The 20742-nt window shown below is 41.1% G+C and overlaps 3 protein-coding genes across 3 annotated transcripts; 1 reads left to right on the forward strand and 2 right to left on the reverse strand.

The window, feature by feature from the left end:
* Window positions 1-10144: 10144 nt before the first annotated feature.
* On the reverse strand, window positions 10145-11956 carry LOC136976585 (piggyBac transposable element-derived protein 4-like). Its single transcript, XM_067271912.1, has one exon. It carries the CDS (start codon window positions 11954-11956, stop codon window positions 10145-10147), a length of 1812 nt encoding a protein of 603 aa, XP_067128013.1.
* Window positions 11957-15279: 3323 nt separating this feature from the next.
* On the forward strand, window positions 15280-17192 carry LOC136976586 (uncharacterized). Its single transcript, XM_067271913.1, has 7 exons — window positions 15280-15469; window positions 15575-15759; window positions 15855-16031; window positions 16106-16222; window positions 16336-16499; window positions 16589-16937; window positions 17022-17192. Exons 1-7 carry the CDS (start codon window positions 15280-15282, stop codon window positions 17190-17192), a joined length of 1353 nt encoding a protein of 450 aa, XP_067128014.1.
* Window positions 17193-19053: 1861 nt separating this feature from the next.
* Window positions 19054-20325, reverse strand: LOC136976587 (uncharacterized). The gene has a single exon (XM_067271916.1). The coding sequence runs from the start codon at window positions 20323-20325 to the stop codon at window positions 19054-19056; it is 1272 nt and encodes a 423-aa protein (XP_067128017.1).
* Window positions 20326-20742: the final 417 nt, after the last annotated feature.

Raw genomic sequence — 20742 nt, forward strand, 5'->3', positions numbered from 1 at the left:
CCAGATTCGGCCACTCTGCTTTAATCCATATATGGCTTGATTCAATTTGCATACTTGCCTTTGGATTTTCGTATTTTCTACGTATCCCTTGGGTTGTTCCATATATATTGTTTCGTCTAACCTTCCGTACAGATATGCCGTTTCTATGTCTAGGTGGTTGACGTCATAGTTGTGCATAGCAGCGTATATCAAAAGTCCTCTAAGACTATCCGCTTTCATAACGGGTGAGAACGTCTCGTGGAAGTCAATTCCGTACTTTTGGGAGCATCCCGTGGCTACTAGTCTGGCCTTGTATTTTGTGCATGAGGTCAAGGGGTCGAGCTTGATGTTGTATACCCATTTGCATTTTAACGGTTTTATTCCCTCTGGTAGGGTTACAGTTTCCCATACATTGTGAGCCTTTAATGATTGCATCTCTTTTTGCATGGCTTCAATCCATTTGTCCTTGCTCGGTAGGTTCATTGCTTCCTCGTAACTGTTCGGGATTATGACTTTGCTTTCTGATAACAGGACTCTGTTGTTGGGTCGATATGTTGGATCGTTTGTGTCCTCTGGTATGTCTTCTTCGACATCGGAGTCACTTAGAGGTGGTTCATAGTAGAAATTTAGAGGTGGTCTAGGTCTTTTCCCTTCAATTGGAGAGTGGGTTTCCTCTATAAGTTCATTTTGGTCGTAATCTGTCTCGATTTCGTTATCAGGATTTGTGACTTCTGTATCCTCTATGTCCTGAGCTGTAGAAGTTGAATCGGTGCCCTGTCTCTCTATATCGACTAGGGTATAGTCCTGCGTTGGATTCGCTTGTTTTTGGAGGTCTTTGCCCTTTTGGTTTTCTAGAAATTTTACATCACGTGACTCGATTACGGTCGTAGTGGTAGGGTCGAATATTCGGTAGGCTTTCCTACAGGATGAGTATCCCACAAAGATTCCTAGTTCCGCCTTTGAGTCAAGTTTACTTCTCTTCATCTTGGGAATCCAATAATATGCTTTACAGCCGAATACTTTCAAGTGTCCTACAGTGGGTTTTCTTCCAGAGAACAATTCCTCGGGGGTCCTCTTCATGTCGTTCTGGGTGGGTGTCCGGTTGCGTACATAAGTGAAGCAATTCATTGCCTCAGCCCAGAAGTTTTTTGGCAGTTCCGCTTCTATTAGTAGCGCTGTGGTACCCTCGATAAGAGTTCTGTTGGCCTTTTCTGCCACGCCGTTTTGAGCAGGGGAGTAGTAATTAGTCAGTTGGTGGTTAATACCCTTATCCTTTAAAAATGTCCTTAGGTTTTCGTTAAGGAATTCTCCCCCGTTATCAGATCTGATTTGTTTGACCTTTCTCGAAGTTGCGTTTTCGACGTTTTTTATGAAGTCTATGATTTCTTCCGGCGTTTCGGATTTGGCTCTTAAGAATTTGGTGAAAAGTTTTCTTGAGTAATCGTCCACAATGGTGAGTACGTACTTTGCTCCTCCCATTGATTCATCTCTAAAGGGTCCGACTAAGTCAAGATGTAGGAGATCGAGAGGATTTTTTGATTGTTTTGTGATCACTGGCTTAAAGGGCTTCCTGGTGAACTTCGCTCGAATGCAGGTATCGCATACAGGTGTGTTGGATTGTGGTACGAGTGGAAATTTGTGTACCATCTCGTTCTTGACTAAAATGTTCATGTAATTTCCGTTGATATGGCAGAGACGCTTATGCCAGGTCTCCCAGTCATTATGGTGGGATTTCATACTGTATTCGTGGCTGGGAGTCCTGAGTCTAACAGTGTATAGGTCTTTCCACTTCTTGCCTAACATGATGACATTTCCTCTTTCGTCAAGTATTTTACAGTTCTCAGCGTCGAAGATTATCTTGATTCCTTCCTTTGCCAGTTTGTTTACAGAAATTAAATTGTTGCTCAGATCTGGGGTGTATAGTACGTCTTCAAGAAGTAATCTATTAGAGTTTTCGTCTCTTATTTCTGCGACTCCTATGCCTTCTGAGTATATGACATTATTATCGGCCATGGTGATTGTTTTTCTGTCTTCACTCATGTTTCTCATTGTAAAGTGTGAAGCGCGATAGGAATACACAGACACGTGAATTCAATTAAAACAAATTTAATTTCGCGATTAATAATATATACAAATAAGTTCTTTGTGGATTCCCTCAGTCCAACTTCTCTTGTTGTCCGATTGTAACAATAAAACCCGCGCGATTCTTAACTAACTTAAACCTAAAAGGATAGAAAAGTATAAAAGTAGGAAGTGAGAAGAATTGATAGGATAGTGGGGTACCCTTGTTCTCGCTGAACTCCGATTCCGGCTGGTGGTTTATTCTGCGTATCTCTGGGTTCGTCAACGTTGTAAAAATACCTTTTAGGATAATTTCTTGTCAGTGTCTTTGACTCTACGGTCCGGATCCTCACCTCACGGCTCTCTATTCGGCCCTCGTAGAATTCCGTCTCACGAGCTCGCCGTTCTCGTCCGTGCTTCCTCGTGTCCGGCCGGAGAAAAAGTGACTCTTCGATGACCCAGATTTTACTCGTCCTCCACTCGAACTCTTTGTTCCACACGACCCCCTGGTGGGTGGGGAGTGGGAAGCCCGCGTTCCCAGAAGCCAGAACAATGGACAAAGGAAATTAGAAAGAAGGGTTAAGAAGGAGAGAAAATTATTAAAACTAATTAAATCTAAAATTCATATGTACAAAAATATGGCGTACAGCCACATACGCCCCATCGGAAAGGCTCAAAGTCCATGATGGAGTTTGTAGTAATCTACTCTCCTTTTCCGAAGGTGGTATCGACCCTCGCTTGCGGGAACAGCTTGATGCTCGTCATCCGATTCAAGGGGATTCTCTGGTGATGCATCGTCTTCTTGCCGCCTGATAGGTATCATCGGCTGTCTCCTGTACTGTAATGCAATCTCATCACCTCCATCATCATCAGACATATCCGGGGAATCATTGTTGTTGGGTCGGTAATGGTTTCGACCTTTATATACAGCATATGAATAATATGGTTTCAAACGATCGAAATGCACAATACAATTTTTCTTTCCATCACTACCACCCAACTCTGCGGTTACTGGACCTAAAATTCTCGTAATACGGAAAGGACCCGAATACTTAGGGGAAAATTTTCCGAACTTCCTACCCTGGTGCTTGCGTAACAGCCACACTCTCTCACCAACACTAAAGCCACGCCCTTTCCTTTTTATATTGCACCGCTCCCTATTCTTTAAGTTGTTTTGCCTGCTCCGTGAATAAGCCAAGTTACGAACAGTGTTCAATTTTTCTAACAGCTCCCTCCGATAATCATGCAAATTATGGTGGGCCGGCACGCCCGTCGGAAAGACCTGAGGTAACCTGGGGTCAAAACCGAAGAGAAGGAAGGCAGGGGATTCGCCGGTGGATGCATGAGTGGCGTTATTATAAGCAAACACTGCCTGAGCAAGATGCTCATCCCACTTCCCATTACTTCCTCTGGAGATCCGAGCTATAATACTACATATAGACTTATTAAACCGCTCACAAACCGAGTTCGCACACGGACGGTAAGCAGTAGTGATTTTATGTTTGATACGGAGTATGCCACATAATTCCTGAAACGTGGAAGAAGTGAAATTAGCCCCCCGGTCTGAGATAATAATTTCGGGGCAACCGTAACGGCATATCACATGCTGGAATATGGCGTCTGCTACGTTCTTTGCAGTCTGGTCCTTAATAGGAATTGCTTCAGAATACCTGGTGAAAACGTCAATGATAGATAGAATGTACCGATTTCCGCTGGGAGTAACCATGAGTGGGCCGACTATATCTATAGCTACCTTCTGAAAAGGGAAGCCAGCTAACTCTGTTTCTTGGAACGGCTCCTTTCCCTTGTGTAAATTAAACCTCTGACATGTCCTACACACCCTCACTACCGATCGGACTACCGATTGTAGACCCCGTATGTAGTAATGCCTGTCAACGGTATTACAAGTCTTCTCTATGCCCAAGTGCCCCCCAAGGCCCGACTCATGGAACGCTCTAACAACCTCTTCACCCATTTTCTGACCTACACATATCCGCTTCCAGTTATATAGGCCATATCTTCCCGGTTTAATGTGGACCAACACACCTCCTTCCAACTGGAATTCTGGCTGGACACCCTTTCCGGCAAGACCCTGATGCATGTTCCTTTGAGCCTTCGCAAGACCTAGTTTCATTTTTTTTAAAAAATCGTCTTCCATTTGTGATTCCACTACTCTATGGTGGAAACTGGGACTATGCACATCTAAACACTGGTTGACCAAGTTAGGTCTCTCTCCGCAACATATCGGGCGTGACAAAAGGTCGGCCACCGGATTGTGTTTACCCCTAACATGAGCTATCGTAACATCGTAATTCGTCAATTCTAAGGCCCATCTCATTAATCTGTCGTTGTGATTATTCATACTCCTCAAGTAAGATAAGGGCTTATGATCCGAATATACAGAAACTTCGTGACCTAGAACTATCGATTTGAAGTGCCGGAGAGAGAGAATAATCGCAAGGCACTCCTTCTCGATCGTTGAATACCTCAATTCCGGTCCCCTAAACTTCCTGCTATAATATCCGAGTGGGACCACGCCTTCATCCCGTTGCTGTCCCAAAACGGCACCTAGCCAACTATCAGAGGCATCGGTATATAGCACAAACGGAGAAGAGAAATCTGGGTGTGCCAACAGGGGGGGGTTTGATAAAACTTCCTTGAACCTCATAAACTTGGACTGACAATTACTGTCCCAAACAAAATGTTTCCCTTTTTTTGTTAGTTCAGTCATGGGCAGCGCCATCTCGGAAAAATTGGGGATGAAATTGCGGAAAAAACCGACCATTCCGAGGAAACTGCGAACCTCTTTGACATTACGCGGGGTTCTACATTCCTTAATTGCTTCGACGTTGCCTGGGTCAGGGTATATACCATCACTACTAATGATGTGACCTAAATATTTAATTTCTCTAACACAAAATTTGCTTTTGGTAGGGTGGAGCTTCAGATTTGCCTTATGTAAGATCCCTATCACTTGATCAAGAAGTTTTAAATGCTCCTCCAGAGAAGGGGAAAAAAGGATGATATCATCCTGAAATACATAACATTTGTTTCCGATGAAGGGGGCGAGGAGACGTGACATACAATATTGAAAGAACCGACCGCTGTTCTTCCCCCCTTGTGGGATACGCGTTAATTGATATTTGGACCAAGGGGTAGTGAATGCAAATATATGCCTAACCTTGGGGTCAAGCGGGATCTGGAAGTAACCGGATTTGAGGTCTATTACGGAAAAGTATTTGCTACCATGGAAGGTCGTGAGTATTTCGTCCACCCTACTTAGCGGGAACACCTGTGGTTTCGTTATGTCATTAATCCTACGTAAGTCCAAAGTCATCCTGATTTCACCCGAGGTTTTCTTCACAATATGGATGGGGGAATTCCATTCCGAATGGCTTTCCTCTATGATGCCTGCCTTAAGATATGCATCAGTCAATTTTTTTAACTCGGCAAGGTAGCAATTCGGAATACGGTATTGACGGGTATTGATTACCCGGTTAGTGTCTATTTCAGGGCTGTGCATAAAAAGATCGGTGCCTTTCAAATCTTCGACCCCCTCCGAAAACAAACCGGGATACTTATCGAGGACGCGAGTCACCTGATTTTCGTCATTCATTTTTGTAGTTCCTGGAGTTATGGCGGTGCCAACCAGAGTACTACTTAAGCAATCGAAATACATGATCGATGGGCGAGGACTATGGTTCAATACTCTAGCTTCACGACTGATGAATGTACATCCATCAATTATCAATGACGGGATTGAGTTGATGACATCCATCCCCAAGATCCCTTGGTATTCTAGCCTATCCGGGAATTCCATACAACAAAGGGAAGCGGGTATTATCTCATCCTTGTAGCTTATCGATCCCTTTAGGACTTCCTTACATGTGGAGATTGTGCCGTTGATACCTCTGATATGGGTGATCTCACCCCTTCTTGCAACCTGGAAGGACTTAGCCAATTTCGCGTTTTGAGTCAGCGCTATATCAACTAAAGACCTTTCCGCACCAGAGTCAATTAAGAATTTAATCTCTACCCCCACTACCCTGCCACATATTAATGGGAGTCCCCTCTCCGAACGTGAAAATTCGGTCAGTTTAAAGATGAGGATGGGAACACGACACTGACCCTGATCAGGTTCCCGGACTAGTTTAAATCCTGACTATTTCTTTTGGGGCATTTCCTAGCCAAGTGATTTGGGCTATTGCAAACGAAACAAAGTCTGCTGTTAATATTAGGCGACTTAGTAGTCTGGGTCGAGTTTTCGGCCATCTTGGAAACTATTTCGAACAGGGTTTTCAACCCTTTTTCTAAATTGGCTAACCGATCCTCATTTTTTGGAGTCTTGTCAGGGTTTACTTCAGGACTAGCACATTCAGCACCCACTTCGCTTTGGGAGTTATAACAGACCGTTTTGAGGTCTCTAGGATTACTACATTCCTTTTCTAGCTCTTCCTCCCTTTCAGCGCATTCGAAAGCTTTCTCTAAGGTAGCAGGTTCCCTGCGACATACGTGACTTCGGATACTTATGTCTAATCCCCTGATGAACCTCTCCTTGATAATCTCATCTTTGAATGTCACGATATTTGGGTTACTCCGGATAGCCCTAGACATTATGGTTTTAGTCCTAATGATATACTCACTGACTAATTCCTTTCCTCCTTGCCTCAAATTTAGTAATTGATCGAGTAAGCCCCTTCCTTTCCCTTCGTGCTTCTGGAAACATTTAATTAGATCTTGCTCAATTTCCTTAAACGTTGGTGCAGGCGATTGCTCCAATAAACAAAAGAAAGTGTTTAATGGTTCACCTTTTAGTTTAGCTTGCAACGCAGCCACCTTAACCTCGTCCCCCCATTGGGCTAACTTAGCCACATTATCAATGGTTCTAAATAGTTGATTTATATTTACCGTGTCGTTAGGCGAATTTGAGAAAGTGGGGATCATCCCTAAGAATCCAGTAACCACGAGTGGGGGGTTCTCACTGTGGCTTTCTGCCACCAAACTCATACTGGGAGTACCTTTGTCCTCCATATAACTTACAACGATGGCTGATAATCAGTACAGCTATACAGAGAATTGGATCAACGAGGAGGGAATCCTGTCGCGGACGCCAATGTAAAGTGTGAAGCGCGATAGGAATACACAGACACGTGAATTCAATTAAAACAAATTTAATTTCGCGATTAATAATATATACAAAAAGTTCTTTGTGGATTCCCTCAGTCCAACTTCTCTTGTTGTCCGATTGTAACAATAAAACCCGCGCGATTCTTAACTAACTTAAACCTAAAAGGATAGAAAAGTATAAAAGTAGGAAGTGAGAAGAATTGATAGGATAGTGGGGTACCCTTGTTCTCGCTGAACTCCGATTCCGGCTGGTGGTTTATTCTGCGTATCTCTGGGTTCGTCAACGTTGTAAAAATACCTTTTAGGATAATTTCTTGTCAGTGTCTTTGACTCTACGGTCCGGATCCTCACCTCACGGCTCTCTATTCGGCCCTCGTAGAATTCCGTCTCACGAGCTCGCCGTTCTCGTCCGTGCTTCCTCGTGTCCGGCCGGAGAAAAAGTGACTCTTCGATGACCCAGATTTTACTCGTCCTCCACTCGAACTCTTTGTTCCACACGACCCCCTGGTGGGTGGGGAGTGGGAAGCCCGCGTTCCCAGAAGCCAGAACAATGGACAAAGGAAATTAGAAAGAAGGGTTAAGAAGGAGAGAAAATTATTAAAACTAATTAAATCTAAAATTCATATGTACAAAAATTATGGCGTACAAGCTTCATTCATGCTCTCTAACCATTGGCGATTTGGGTGTCATGTGACGGGTCGCCCCACTGCCTATGATCCAGCATGTGATCTGGCTCACCGTTTGTGTTTAAAGTCGATTAATCTCTGTCGGTTTGTTAATCCTCGTTAGCTTGATTTTCCCTTTCTCTGTCGTTTATCGTCCTCTCTAGCTGAGTTTTCCCAAGCTATTTTTAGAAACTTTTTGAAAGTTTGTGTCTTCGGTTATCCGAAAGATCGCAGTAGTTATCTTCGTTTTGGTCTCTATTGCCTTGCTTTGTTAATCGGGTTCAACCAACATTCAATTGCCTTGTGATTTGGTTTACGGCAGATGTAGCATAGCACTTCCCTTGTTCGAGATTTTCTTTGTGCATTGTCTTTTGGGGTTTTATAATTCGGTGGGTGATATGCTCTGTAGGCTGCGAGGTTTTCCCTCTGTTCGGGCCCATTTCTTTCTTCATATCTTTCAAAGGTTTTTCTCACATCGGAGATCTTGGGGTCCTTTAAGTTGTCGAATTGCATGGCTATTAGGTTGTACTTTTGCGGTAAACCTTTCAATAGTGCGGTGATGAATTCGTCGTCTTCTATTTGAGCTCCCATTATCCTAGCACTCTCTAGAAGTTTTTCTCCTCTTAATAGATGATCTCTCCATGTCTCGTCACGATTCATTACTAATCTCGCCACAATTGTTTCTGGCCTCTATCGCTTGTTTCTTTAGGTCCCCTTCATATCTTTCTCTTAACCCTTCGTCACGCGCGCGCTCAGTCAAATCGAAATCACGCGCGCTCGGTCAATTCGGCACCAATTTAAAAAATTAATTAATAAAAATTTAACATCGGAAAACGGGTATTTTTACTTTAATCCAGTTTACTAATATGTTTGTAATCGAATTCAGTCAAAAAAGTTTTAATTTCATCATAATTTATTGATGATTTTAATTTTTTAATATTAGAAGGTAATTAGCATAAATTACAAAGTGTCGTGTTTCATCTTCGCTCCTGTTCAAGTTTATTGCTCTAGGCACGCGCCGATGTTTGTTTTTAGTTCTACTGGTGATTAGGCTTTTATTTCAACCTCGTCCGTTTTGGTTACAGAAGATGGGGAGACGGGCGTCACGTGATCGCTTACCTCACATTTTACCACAGAAATTACCTTACCTTGAAAGTTTTATTTTTTTTCTCAATTTTAATTATTATTAACTATCTTTTTTTGATGGATTCTCATACTTATATGTGTTATGAAGTTGTAGATATTTTTTTTATTAAGTTTTACAAATTTATGTTTTTTTCTTCGATTTTTATATATAAAATATACGAAAATTCAGATATTTATTAAAATTTATCAGAAATGCTAAACTATAAGTACAGTGTGTTTTACAATACTATTACGAACAGATATCGTCAATTATTTTATAAACATATTTATAATTTTAATTTTTATAAATTATTTAAATTGATGCAACGCGAAGCGCTCAGAATCAATTAATTACTGTCGCGCGTTATTAAAGATGGCGATGGGACTCGATTCAATTACTTCTTCATTTCAGATGTTAATTAAAAAGTGTTATTTTCATATAATATTAAATAGTGTATGTTTATTATAATTAATAAATCTATATAGGAATAATATATATTAATTACTGAGTGTATTTAAAAAATAAAAAAAACGGAACAAAAATATAATAGAAAAAAATGTTTATACTATACCAAAATGTTTTTTACATCTATTCTATTAGATCTATAATAATCCTGACGATGGTGGACTTCACGCCGATCTCTGAATAAGCAAGAGACGAGAAAATTGACATCCAGGCGACACTTAACGCCTAGATGTCAATTATCTCGTCTCTTGCTTACATCTATTCTACTTTCAATACAAGAGTTATATAAATAATAATTAAGATAAACAGCATAAATTGGTAATACAGATAAAATTATATTATATATTATTTATTTATACATTTAAATATTCATTTCTATTATTCGTTTATACATTTTACATTATACAATGCTAAAATTTTATGTACATCTTGTATTGCAAGAATTATAATTAACGTATGCAAAAAAAGTTAATTTTTTATTTTCTGGGTTAGGCATAAGGGGTTGCTTTCAGTGACTTGCAAACAGGATTTTTTAGATGCAGTATTCAACAAATAAACAATTTTTATTGATATATATATCTATAAATATCGTTCATTTGTTGGACAATATTCAAAAGGTCCTGTTTGCAAGTCACTGAAAGCAACCCCTTATGCCTAACCCAGAAAATAAAAGAAATACAGAAAAATAGGTAATATAAAAAATGAATACGTTCATATAGTATTAACTTTCTAATTCTATTGTTCTTTCTGAACTTTCTATACATGACTTACATAAATTATGTGAGTGCTCACCACAAATGTATTTATTACATCGAAAACATTTATTTGTCGTCTTTCTGCCTTTTTTATAACCGCAATCAGAACAGGATGATCGCTTCCGTGATGTTGATGCTGCAGATGTGGATGCCGCAGATGTGGATGCTACTGATGTTGATGCCGGTGATGTCCCTGTTGATGCTGTTGTTGATTCTGATTCCGATTCTGATGTTTCATGTTGCAATTTAGAGAATTGAAGGGCTGCCGTTCTAATGTTTCTGGGTAAATTTTCTTTTTGTGCACGTAATTTTAATTGCGGAGTCATTAGTTCGATCGATAGCAGTTTCATGAAGTGTCTTCTGCGTTGATTTTGTGGAAGTTTATTATTCAGATAATAAATGACATGAGAATTTACGGCCGAAATATTTAGCAAACTATAAAAAATAACAAGGGGCCAGCGTCGGCAGTATCTTGCGCAATTATAACGTGACGCCAGTTTATCAACAACGTCGACGCCTCCCTTTGTAAGATTGTAAAACGTTACGATTTCGGGTTTGTTTTTTTCCTCGGTTGAAGAATCAATGCTATTGTTGTGGTGTAAAGTTGATAGTAAGAGAGTTACTTTATTTCTTTTGGGAGAATATGAAACTAAAGTACACTTTTTTTGGAATCCAAACATGCTACTGAATACAGTTCTGTTTCTCGAAGTAATGAACTCTGGCGGTATTTCTCTTTTATTTTTTTTTAAAGTACCGACTGACGTCAGCTTTATGTCTAATAATTTTAATGCAAGTTCGTAACTCGTAAACCAATTATCAAATGTTATATTCCTTCCAGAGCCTGCTACGGGTTTACATAATCTTAACACAACATCTTTAGGAGAATTACTTGTGAAATATTGGCCCTGCGGTTGCATTCCCGCATATACTTCTAAGTTGCTACTATAAAAAGTCCTTGAATCTGTCAAGGCAAAAATTTTTATCCCATATTTTGACGGCTTGCTTGGAATATATTGCCGGAATTGGCATCTGCCCTTAAATGCCTCCAACATCTCGTCTATAGTTAAATATTCCGATGGGTAATAATTCTTTTGGCAATTAGTAACAAATTTCTCAAAAAAATCTCGCACCGCAGCGAGTTTGTCAGTATTACGACGATCATTTCTAGTAGCTTTATCGTCAAATCTTAACGCTCTTATTAGAAAACTAAATCTTTTCTCTGACATCACAGGTTTTATAATTTCTATTCCGAAACCATCGGAGGTCCAAATATCTCGCAAATTTACTGTATTTAATTTCATCACCGCACATGCAAACAATATTCCTATAAAAGCTTTTATTTCACAAATATTTGTTGAGATGGCATCACGCTCGCGGCTAAATTTTTCTTTTATTCTCTCTATATACTTATTTGTATTTTCGACAATATGATTTAATATATCGTCATCAAAAAATAACTTCCAGCATTCCGAAGGTGTTTTGACGAACTTTGCTCTTCCATTTGGGCCAGGCAAATGAGTTATAATATTTTCTTTCTCTCTCCTCTGAGTTTGAAGGGGCATTTCCTTATTCCACCTAGTTACACGGTCTTTACCCATAAAAAATGAACCAGAAGTACTAACCTCGTCTAGGTCTGAACAAGATTGTTCAGATTCAGAGTCCGATTTTCGCTGCTCCAAAATATCATCCTCTTCCTCCGAAGAAAAAACATCATCATCATCTTCAATCATCTCTGTTATCTCCGAAGATGAAAGCAAGTAAAAATTACTTTTATCCATAGCGCTGTTTTAACACAATCGTAAAAAAGAAGAACTATACTCGAAACCAAAAACAGCAACAAAAACAATGACGAGCTAATGCGAAAAAACTGCACTTATATAGTATCAGAGTAAAAAGTCACGTGACAGAGAAGGGAGAGGACTAAAATTTACCAAATATGGAAATATGTGAATAGGGTTCCTTATTTGGTAAATTTTTTGTAAGCTCCCTTTTCTGTCACGTGACTCAATAATTACTGCCCTAGACCAAGCCTAACCTTGTTTGGGAATCGAAGTTTTAATTTAAAAAAATACAATTTGACAGGAGATTGATTTATTTTATTTATTTGTAGTTTGGTATCATCTTACGAAGTTTTATGACAGTAGTTCCAATAAAATTTTTATTTATTTAAGTAATTATAATTATTATTTTACCTATCATTCAGTGTTTTTACGGCAAAAATTGAAAATTTTAAAACATTCCATTTCTGGATTCATCTGAAGACAGGTACTAGAGTTATACCATTTATTTGAAAGTTTATTTACATTCTTAGAACAATAATACATATTTGAAAAGACGGCAAACAAAAAAAAAACCCTCATAAAACCCATATGATCTATAAGTATTAAACCAACAGCAATAAAAGAATATTCCAATTCATGAAAGACAAAATATAGGGGAAAAAATGTATTTTATAAAACTTAACATTTTCGATGCTACATTTTTATGTGCATAGTTCATATGTATTTTACAAGCGATTTTTTATATCGTCTATTGAAATGTGTACTATTGTACATGTGAGATTCCAGACAGGGTCCAAATACCTCGCAAAACGTAAGAGAAATAGAAAAATTTCTCTAGAAAAAGGACTGTGTAACATCAATATGTCGTGAAGGTACGAAATAAACAACGTAAGTCGCAGGTGTGACTTGATCATAGGTGTTAAATGTCAAACAGAAAGATTGAACTTCGACTTGGACGCTTGTATCAACGACAAAATTTATATAAAACGCAAAAACAGCATGGCCGGGGAGAAGAAAAAACAATCGCGTGATGGTCATAAAAATGTCATTACATCCTCGATTTCTCTACTATCTAACAGAATAAAATACTCGTTGGTGTAATAAAAAATGAAATTTTTATTATATTTTCTGTAATTTGATTTGTAAATGCAAAAATTAAACTTAAAAAACATCAACTCACTATAAATAATTTTATTTATTGACATCAGATTTGTTAAATTTCACGAAATTGTATTATTTTTAACCTCAGAGTAGTAAAGCTTGTTTTTTCTAGCAAAAATAATAGACTCGCTAGTCCTCAACTGTCAAAAAGAAGAAACTACTAATCGCTTTATTACTTTGTTTTCAAAAACTCCCCTTTCTATCAGCTGATAGTAAAATGGCTAACAAATTGTTTACTTTCACTTAGAAAAATGTGATGATGTCATAAAACTTTATAAAAACATTTAAAAATACCAATGGAAAAATTTAAATTATTTCTGATCAAATTTCAGTTTATTAGAAGTAATTCACTTTAAAATAACGCCATTATAAACAAAGAAGCGCGCGCGCGCGCCACCGCTGCGGCTATTTTTAGTAACAACAACTGGCGGGAAATTTGAAAATTGAAATCCGAGATAACGCGCGCCATAGTGCCGATTTGGCACCAATAATTAATTAAAAATAACGGAACGCTTTAAGCAAAAAATGAATAGCGCATCATAAAATTGAAGAAAAATTAGACAGGTAATAATTTTTTCAGATTTTTCGGACAATTAGAATTTTTACACGAACTAATTAAAAATCGATTGGTGCCGAATCGGCACTAGGCACGTGACGAAGGGTTAAGTGGGTCCAAATTTCTTTTGCCGTTCTACACGTTAAGATAAGGGCCACTGTGTGTCATCCATCGCGCATGTTAAAATGCCTCTGGCCTGTGAGTCCGTTTTTTTCCATTTCGCCTTTTCGGCGGGATCCGTAGGTGGCAAGATTCTAGGTCCGAATGACGCGGGGGGAGGGGGGCAAACTGTCGACCCCCCTGGGGGAGCAAAAAAGTCAAAGGAACCATACCTGTATATGTGCGCGTTCGCGAGATATGGCCCTCGAAAGTTGGGCCGACGTCACGCGGGTTCGCGGGCAAAAAAGCCGGGTCACGTGACCCAATATTTTTTTTTTCGATTTTTCCGCCTCTCAGTGTTTAAAAAAAGCGTGCCTCCCCCCTTTCCTAGTCCCCCCGCGCGCCTCCCCCCTCCTGTCCGAGCCGCCGCCGCCGTCTCCCCTTCGCACGCGGCCCGCGGGCCAAGTCTCCCGCCCGCAGTCGTCCGGAGTCGCCATCTATTGCCTGTAAATACAAGTATCTATTATTATTACACCTCTTACCTGAGCGGGGATTCGAACCCCCGTCCTGGCAGGCGCCGGTCCACTCCCGTACGCACCCGCCCGTCAAGTCGCTCTGCCAGAACCTATTCGGAACTCATATTTCAGGCATGCGAGGCCGAGGAACGCACTGCGCATGACTGACCGTCCACGCGGGCCCCACCTCCGCCAGAGATGCAGCGCGCCCGACCACGCGGCCCCACCTCGGCCGCGAAGTTGAAGCGGGCCCCTCGCGCGGCCAATGGCGAGCCGGCCGCGGGTCACGTGACCGCGGCACGGCCTACCGAAGTGTTATAAGCCCGTACGCCGCCTTCGGGCCATTGTTCCTAGTTTCACAACTGCGTTCAGGTATGTAGAGTATGTTTACAAATTTTTCAGTACAGTAGAGCGCCGTTAACCCGCGGCAATTGGGGTCCAAACTGCCGAAAGCCTTCGAAACGCAATTTTTAGTTGTACTTCCGAAAATTTTCACTTTTAAATTTTACCCCATTTTTGAGGGTCTCGAAAGTTCTTACATAGGCATTTTGGGGGGCCCGGATCTCGCGAAGGCTCGCCCGTACAGTACACCCATAATTCAATATTTCCGCCGCGGCGTACGTGGTCCGCGGCCGAAAGATTTTATGATAATGCATAAATTACAAGAAATGAAGTGATTTACGTTATTCTCGATATTCGTTATTCTAGTTCTTATTCTCGATCTTCGCCATTCTACTTTGAATTTCATTGTAAGTTATTTTCTTCGTTATTGATAAATATAAGACTCATCTTCTATGAATGCCTGTTTGAAGTTGTAAGCCAGCATTTAAATATTTAATCTGCGATAGTGCAAAATTGGGATCCGAGCTCTTTCCGCGGCTTAACGGCGCTCTACTGTATAACACTGATTGTCAAATACTGCAAAGCAGTATTTGACAATCAGTGTTTAACAGTGTTTGGAGTATTTGTAATTGACTTGTATTTGTAGAATGCCATTTCACTGTGACCGATCAGCGTCTCCCGTTGTGGATCCCGACGACATATTTGACAACTTGACCTCGTACGAATTTCGTACCTACCTCCCCACCGAAGAGGCCGCTCAGAAATTTTGCCATCTTGTGGGGCTCGTGCCACATCCGGACCTCACCGGTTCCATACCGCCGTGTCCTCGTTGCGGAGGTAAGCATCGCTTGATTCTCGCATATACAGGAGCAGCCGATATTCGCAGCGCTGCGTTTCGGTACGTTTCGAAGCAATTTCAATGTGTTTGTCGTAATTTTGCAGGACCCATGCTGAAGGAACCGGCTCCATCTGAGAGGTTCGGATTCGTCTACCGCTGCGAAAAACTGAAACAAAAAAAAACAGTTAAACGACGGACAGGCGGCACCGTCAGGAGGGCCGTGTGCACCGGTAGCCTGTCATGCACCCACAACACGTTCTTCGAACGGGCGAAACTGTCAGCACTAGAAGTATGATATTACAATCGATTGTCGCTTTCTGTAATTTGATCGTGCCGATTACGATGACGTATGTATAACAGATGTGTTTTCTTTGTATTTTACAGGTGCTGACATTGGTCTATTCGTGGGTGATGCAGCTGCCGGTCACCATCGCGGCGGAGCAATGCCGCGTGGCCCTCGCGACAGCGGTAGATTGGTACAACTTCTGCCGGGAAGTTGCGGAAGTTTTCGTCTCCCATGCTCAAAACATCAAGCTTGGCGGTGAAGGCTTGCACGTCGAGGTGACCGTCGACCCACGTTGCTGACGTAGCCGAAATGGCTGTCTATATTAATGTTATTTTTTCTATCTTTTCAGATCGACGAGACCTTCACCCGGAGGCGAAAATACAACCGCGGCCGCGTAGGTGTAGGCACCCAAATTACAATCTTTGGTGCCTACTGTCGGGAAACGCGAGAGCTGATGTACTGGCATGTAAGTAGTAGCGAAACATTACTTCCTTTTATTGTTCAGTTATCGTGGAAGGCACACTGTCCGGCACACATTGGCGCATTTCAGACGTGTTATATTTTCTCGTATTCTTTCAGGTGGACAACAAAAGCAGACGTGTTCTGTGGAGCCACATGCTCAGATACATCGCTCCAAATTCCATCATCGTTTCCGACAGCGCGGCCCAATATCGCGGTTGTGCGGCTTTTTTGGGCTTCTCTGGACATAAGATCGTCAACCACAGCCAGCAGGGCCCCGGGAGGTAAGAAGCACGAAATTGTGCTATGTGCTAATTGAAAGAAATGAACGGGCGTTATGGAGAAGCGACATTTATCTGTTTTTTTTTTGTAGATTCGTGGACACTGATGACCCGGAGGCCCACACTCAGAACATCGAGTGCAGAAATCGCTGGCTGAAGAAGTCCATAAAGTCGCTCCGCACGGACAGGAGCCTGCAAAGCTACACCTGCACGTACGTGTACAGGACGCGGTTCCTGTCCCAGTGGCCAACAACATCGGCCAAATTCCGGCAGTTTCTACGGGACATCGTGGCCGTCTACCCGGGCCCCGGTCGCCAGGGTCTTCAACTCCAGACGATCGGTGTGCCCGTGGATCAACATCTGCCGCCAGACGTGCCCTATTTCGATGTTCCCGTGCACGAGGGCGACGAAGAGGAACGGCAGGGGGATGACGACCGCCCAGTGAGTAGTGCAGCCTGTGTATAGTGCGCGCGACCAAAGGATACTTCTTTGCGGATGTGAAATCTGGATTATGTGCTTTTTCAGACAACATCGGGCGCCACTACCACCACCTTCGTCATCGACCCCCAGGACCTAGCCGAGGCGGGGACCAGCGGCCTCACCCCGTCCTCACCTACAGAACATCAGGAACAGGCTAGGCGTCGCCAGGTAGCGAGAGGAGGACGTCGCGGGAGAAGCAAGAGGAGACGCTGTTAAAAGTGAGTGCAGAATCTGTTTTTTTGCCCTTTTCTATCGGTAGTTAGAATGTGTTAGAGATAGCGAAATAGAAGCAGCGCGATCGGGTTTAGATCGAAGCTGAATAGAAGCGCGATCGGGTTTAGATCGAAGCTGAATAGAAGCGCGATCGGGTTTAGATCGAAGCGGAACAGAAGACATCTGATGTTCGAAAAGCATTGCTCTTTGCAGCTTTGAGTGTTAACGCAAGGAAAACTTTTTATGCCGAGAATTTCGTTAAAGGGTTGCCCGATGTTGTTTGGCTGGAATGGGTGCGTCATCTGAACATCCATTCCAGCTGAACAATATCGGGCAAGCCTTTTAACCAAGAAGAAGAATGCCCAGCGAACAGTGAAGCTTGTGTGTGTGTGTGCATATATATAGTGCTCGTTACCGAAGGATACTTGTATGCGAAACCTGGATTATATGCGAATGTTCGGACACCATCTTCGTCGTCGTCCAACAGTGAAGCTTGTGTGTGTGTGTGCATATATATAGTGCTCGTAACCGAAGGATACTTGTATGCGAAACCTGGATTATATGCGAATGTTCGGACACCATCTTCGTCGTCGTCCAACAGTGAAGCTTGTGTGTGTGTGTGCATATATATAGTGCTCGTTACCGAAGGATACTTGTATGCGAAACCTGGATTATATGCGATTGTTCGGACACCATCTTCGTCGTCGTCGATCTCCGGGACATAGCCGAGGAGGAGGCGGCGACCTCACCCCGTTCTACACAAGATCGGAAACATGCTAGACGTCGTCCGGTAGCGAGAGGAGGAGACTCTGTCGAAGGTGAGTACATGATCTGTTTTCTTGGCCTTTTCGGTAGTTAGAGCGTGTTAGCGATAGCTCGAAATAGAAGAAGCGCTCTCTGTTTACGTAGGAGCGGCGTCGGAGAAACCGTTGCCTAAATAGTCTTGTTAATCGGGCTTTTCTTTGGTCGTTGTCGACGAGTGTCGTTAGAATAGGGTTTCATTTGGGCAAGACTGCCGTTAAACGCCCGACAGAATTAGCGAAGAGAGCGGCGAGTCCCGACGGCGCTCCCCGGAAGTGGCGGTCGAGAGGTGACACTCTCGTGTTTGGTGGCTTTTCTTTGGTCGTTGTCGATGAGTGTCGTTAGAATAGGGTTTCATTTGGGCAAGACTGCCGTTAAACGCCCGACAGAATTAGAGAAGAATTTTAAATTTTACCCCATTTTTGAGGGTCTCGAACAGTTCACATATAGTCATTTTGGGGGGCCTATATCTCGCGAAGGCGCGCTCGTAGACCCATAGTTCATTAGACTTTTTTTGTTCCTATCAGTATGCTCTACAGCTCTGTTAAAGTCCCAACCGCGTCATTCGGACCTAGAATTGTACCTCGTGGGTGGGTCGTCTATTAACAGATTTCCCAGATCTCTACTTTCTAGGATGGCCATTATACGGTACTTCCAGCTTGTGAAATTGTTACCCGTAAACTTCGGTAACTGACCATGTCCTATTTCGGCCATTCTATTCGTTATAAAGGTTCGGTTTCTAGGATAGCAAATTTAGGCTTACCGTGGCTGGTCGTTCAATCCAGTTGCATCAACGCTGGAATTTTCTTCCTGGGCCCATAACCCTTTGTTACGTTAATGTCGCATGCTAGGATATCTATGTTCTCAATTAATCTAGTCGTTTAAACAACATAACAACTTTATTGTCAACTATAAAGAATTCACCAGCTCTACATGAAAGGTAACAAGCACACCTCGTGGTTCAATGGTACAAAAGCGCCCTCTCAGCGCAGAGATGTGCCCCGCCGCCCTCCTATAGCCAAATTATAGCCACGACAGTTTTTCTACAACAGTTTCCGAAATCTCATCGAGTTCCCACATTCGTTGTTCTTCTTTTCTCTATGTGTTCGATACATTTTCTCCATCTTTCTTCAGTTATTTGTTCGATAGCTTTATTCATTAAAATTCGCACATCCGACAGTTTGAATGTTGTGTTGTGACGTGCAATGTAACCTTTCATATCTGCCCATATTAGTTCAATAGGATTTAAATTACAATGATACGGATGTAAACGTAACACATCAACACCTATTTCTTTGGCCATTTCGTCAATAATATATTTATCGTATTTATGTTTTATTTTCTTAACAATATCCAAAAGTTCTATTTTTAACATTTTTTCGTTATGACCAACCCTATTTTTCTCCAACCAAGAAATTATGTCAGCTTTTTTCCAACTACAATTAGGAATCTTCTCAATTTTAGCTGAGTGATATGGAGCATTGTCCATGACAACAACAGCATTACTTTCTAATTTCGATAATATTTTTTCAAACCATTTTTTGAAATTATTTCCATCCATTTCTTCGTGGTAATCTTTTGTTGACTTTGATTCAAATTCATATAGACCACCATTAAAAAAACCTGAATTGCTGCCTATATGAACAAGAACTATTCGTTTTCCCTTTCCAGAAGGATTTTTTAATCCAGTAGATCGTCCAGACACAAAAGCTTCGCGATATGACGTAATTGAACAATCCTTCCATACTTTATTCTTGGTATGGCCCGCATTAATCCACGTTTCGTCCAAATAGTAAATCTTACGGCCTAAAGAACGCATTTCTCTTATTTTTCGTAAATATTGTCTTCGCCATAAAATGATATCGTCTCTTTCAATTAATCTACTATTTCTATTACGGTTTGTATATTTAAAATTAAGTAATTTTAACAAATTATATATCGTGGATCGAGTAAAGTCTGGTAAATCTGGATCATCATTAACAGCCTGTAATACCTTATCTACCGTAGGTAATTCATTTAAGAAATAAAAATTGTGTACTTTACCTCTAATGGCACATTTTGTGAATTCATCATATTTGTCAACAAGTTGAGTACGCTTACGGGTTTTCGAAGGAGTTATTACTTTACCATTAGTAAAATATTCTTTGCGAATTCTGTAAATGCTTCTTTCTGATATCCCTGTTGTCTTTGCTACCATTTTCACTATATCGTTCACACAGAGTTCCGGATTCGTTTCAGTTAGAGAATTAAACAAATTTAATACTATTCGTTTATCCGAGCTCCTCAGCGATTTTCCTTGTTGATGTTTAATCGTATTTACATTCAAGTTTTCCATTTTTGTAATTCGACAACACACAGTTTGAAATGAATGGAAAACGAAACCAAGACATTATAGTGCGCATGACCAGAAAAAGTTTATTTTTAGTGATTCAGAATGTGAAAATATTTATTAAAATAACAATTTAACAAATATGAAATAATTACATTTATAATCATTGCTAAGCGACTAGTATTTCATTAATGATTTTATAAATAACGAAGAACTATTTTCTGCGGACAAAGAGATGCAACGCGGTTTCTAATTGATGGACGTGGGTTTAAGCCAATAAAGAAAGAGAGGTGTGTGTTTGTTTAGAGTAGCTGCCAAGTTAGGATAAATAGACTATACACCTAGTTGCACTATTATTAAAATTATACGATTGAATGGGTTGAAAATAAGATTGAAGAGCTATAACACAATTATAATAGTGAA

The sequence above is a fragment of the Centruroides vittatus genome, unplaced genomic scaffold (assembly GCF_030686945.1).
Source record: "Centruroides vittatus isolate TY-2023 unplaced genomic scaffold, ASM3068694v2 contig_402, whole genome shotgun sequence".
Lineage (NCBI taxonomy): Eukaryota > Metazoa > Arthropoda > Arachnida > Scorpiones > Buthidae > Centruroides > Centruroides vittatus.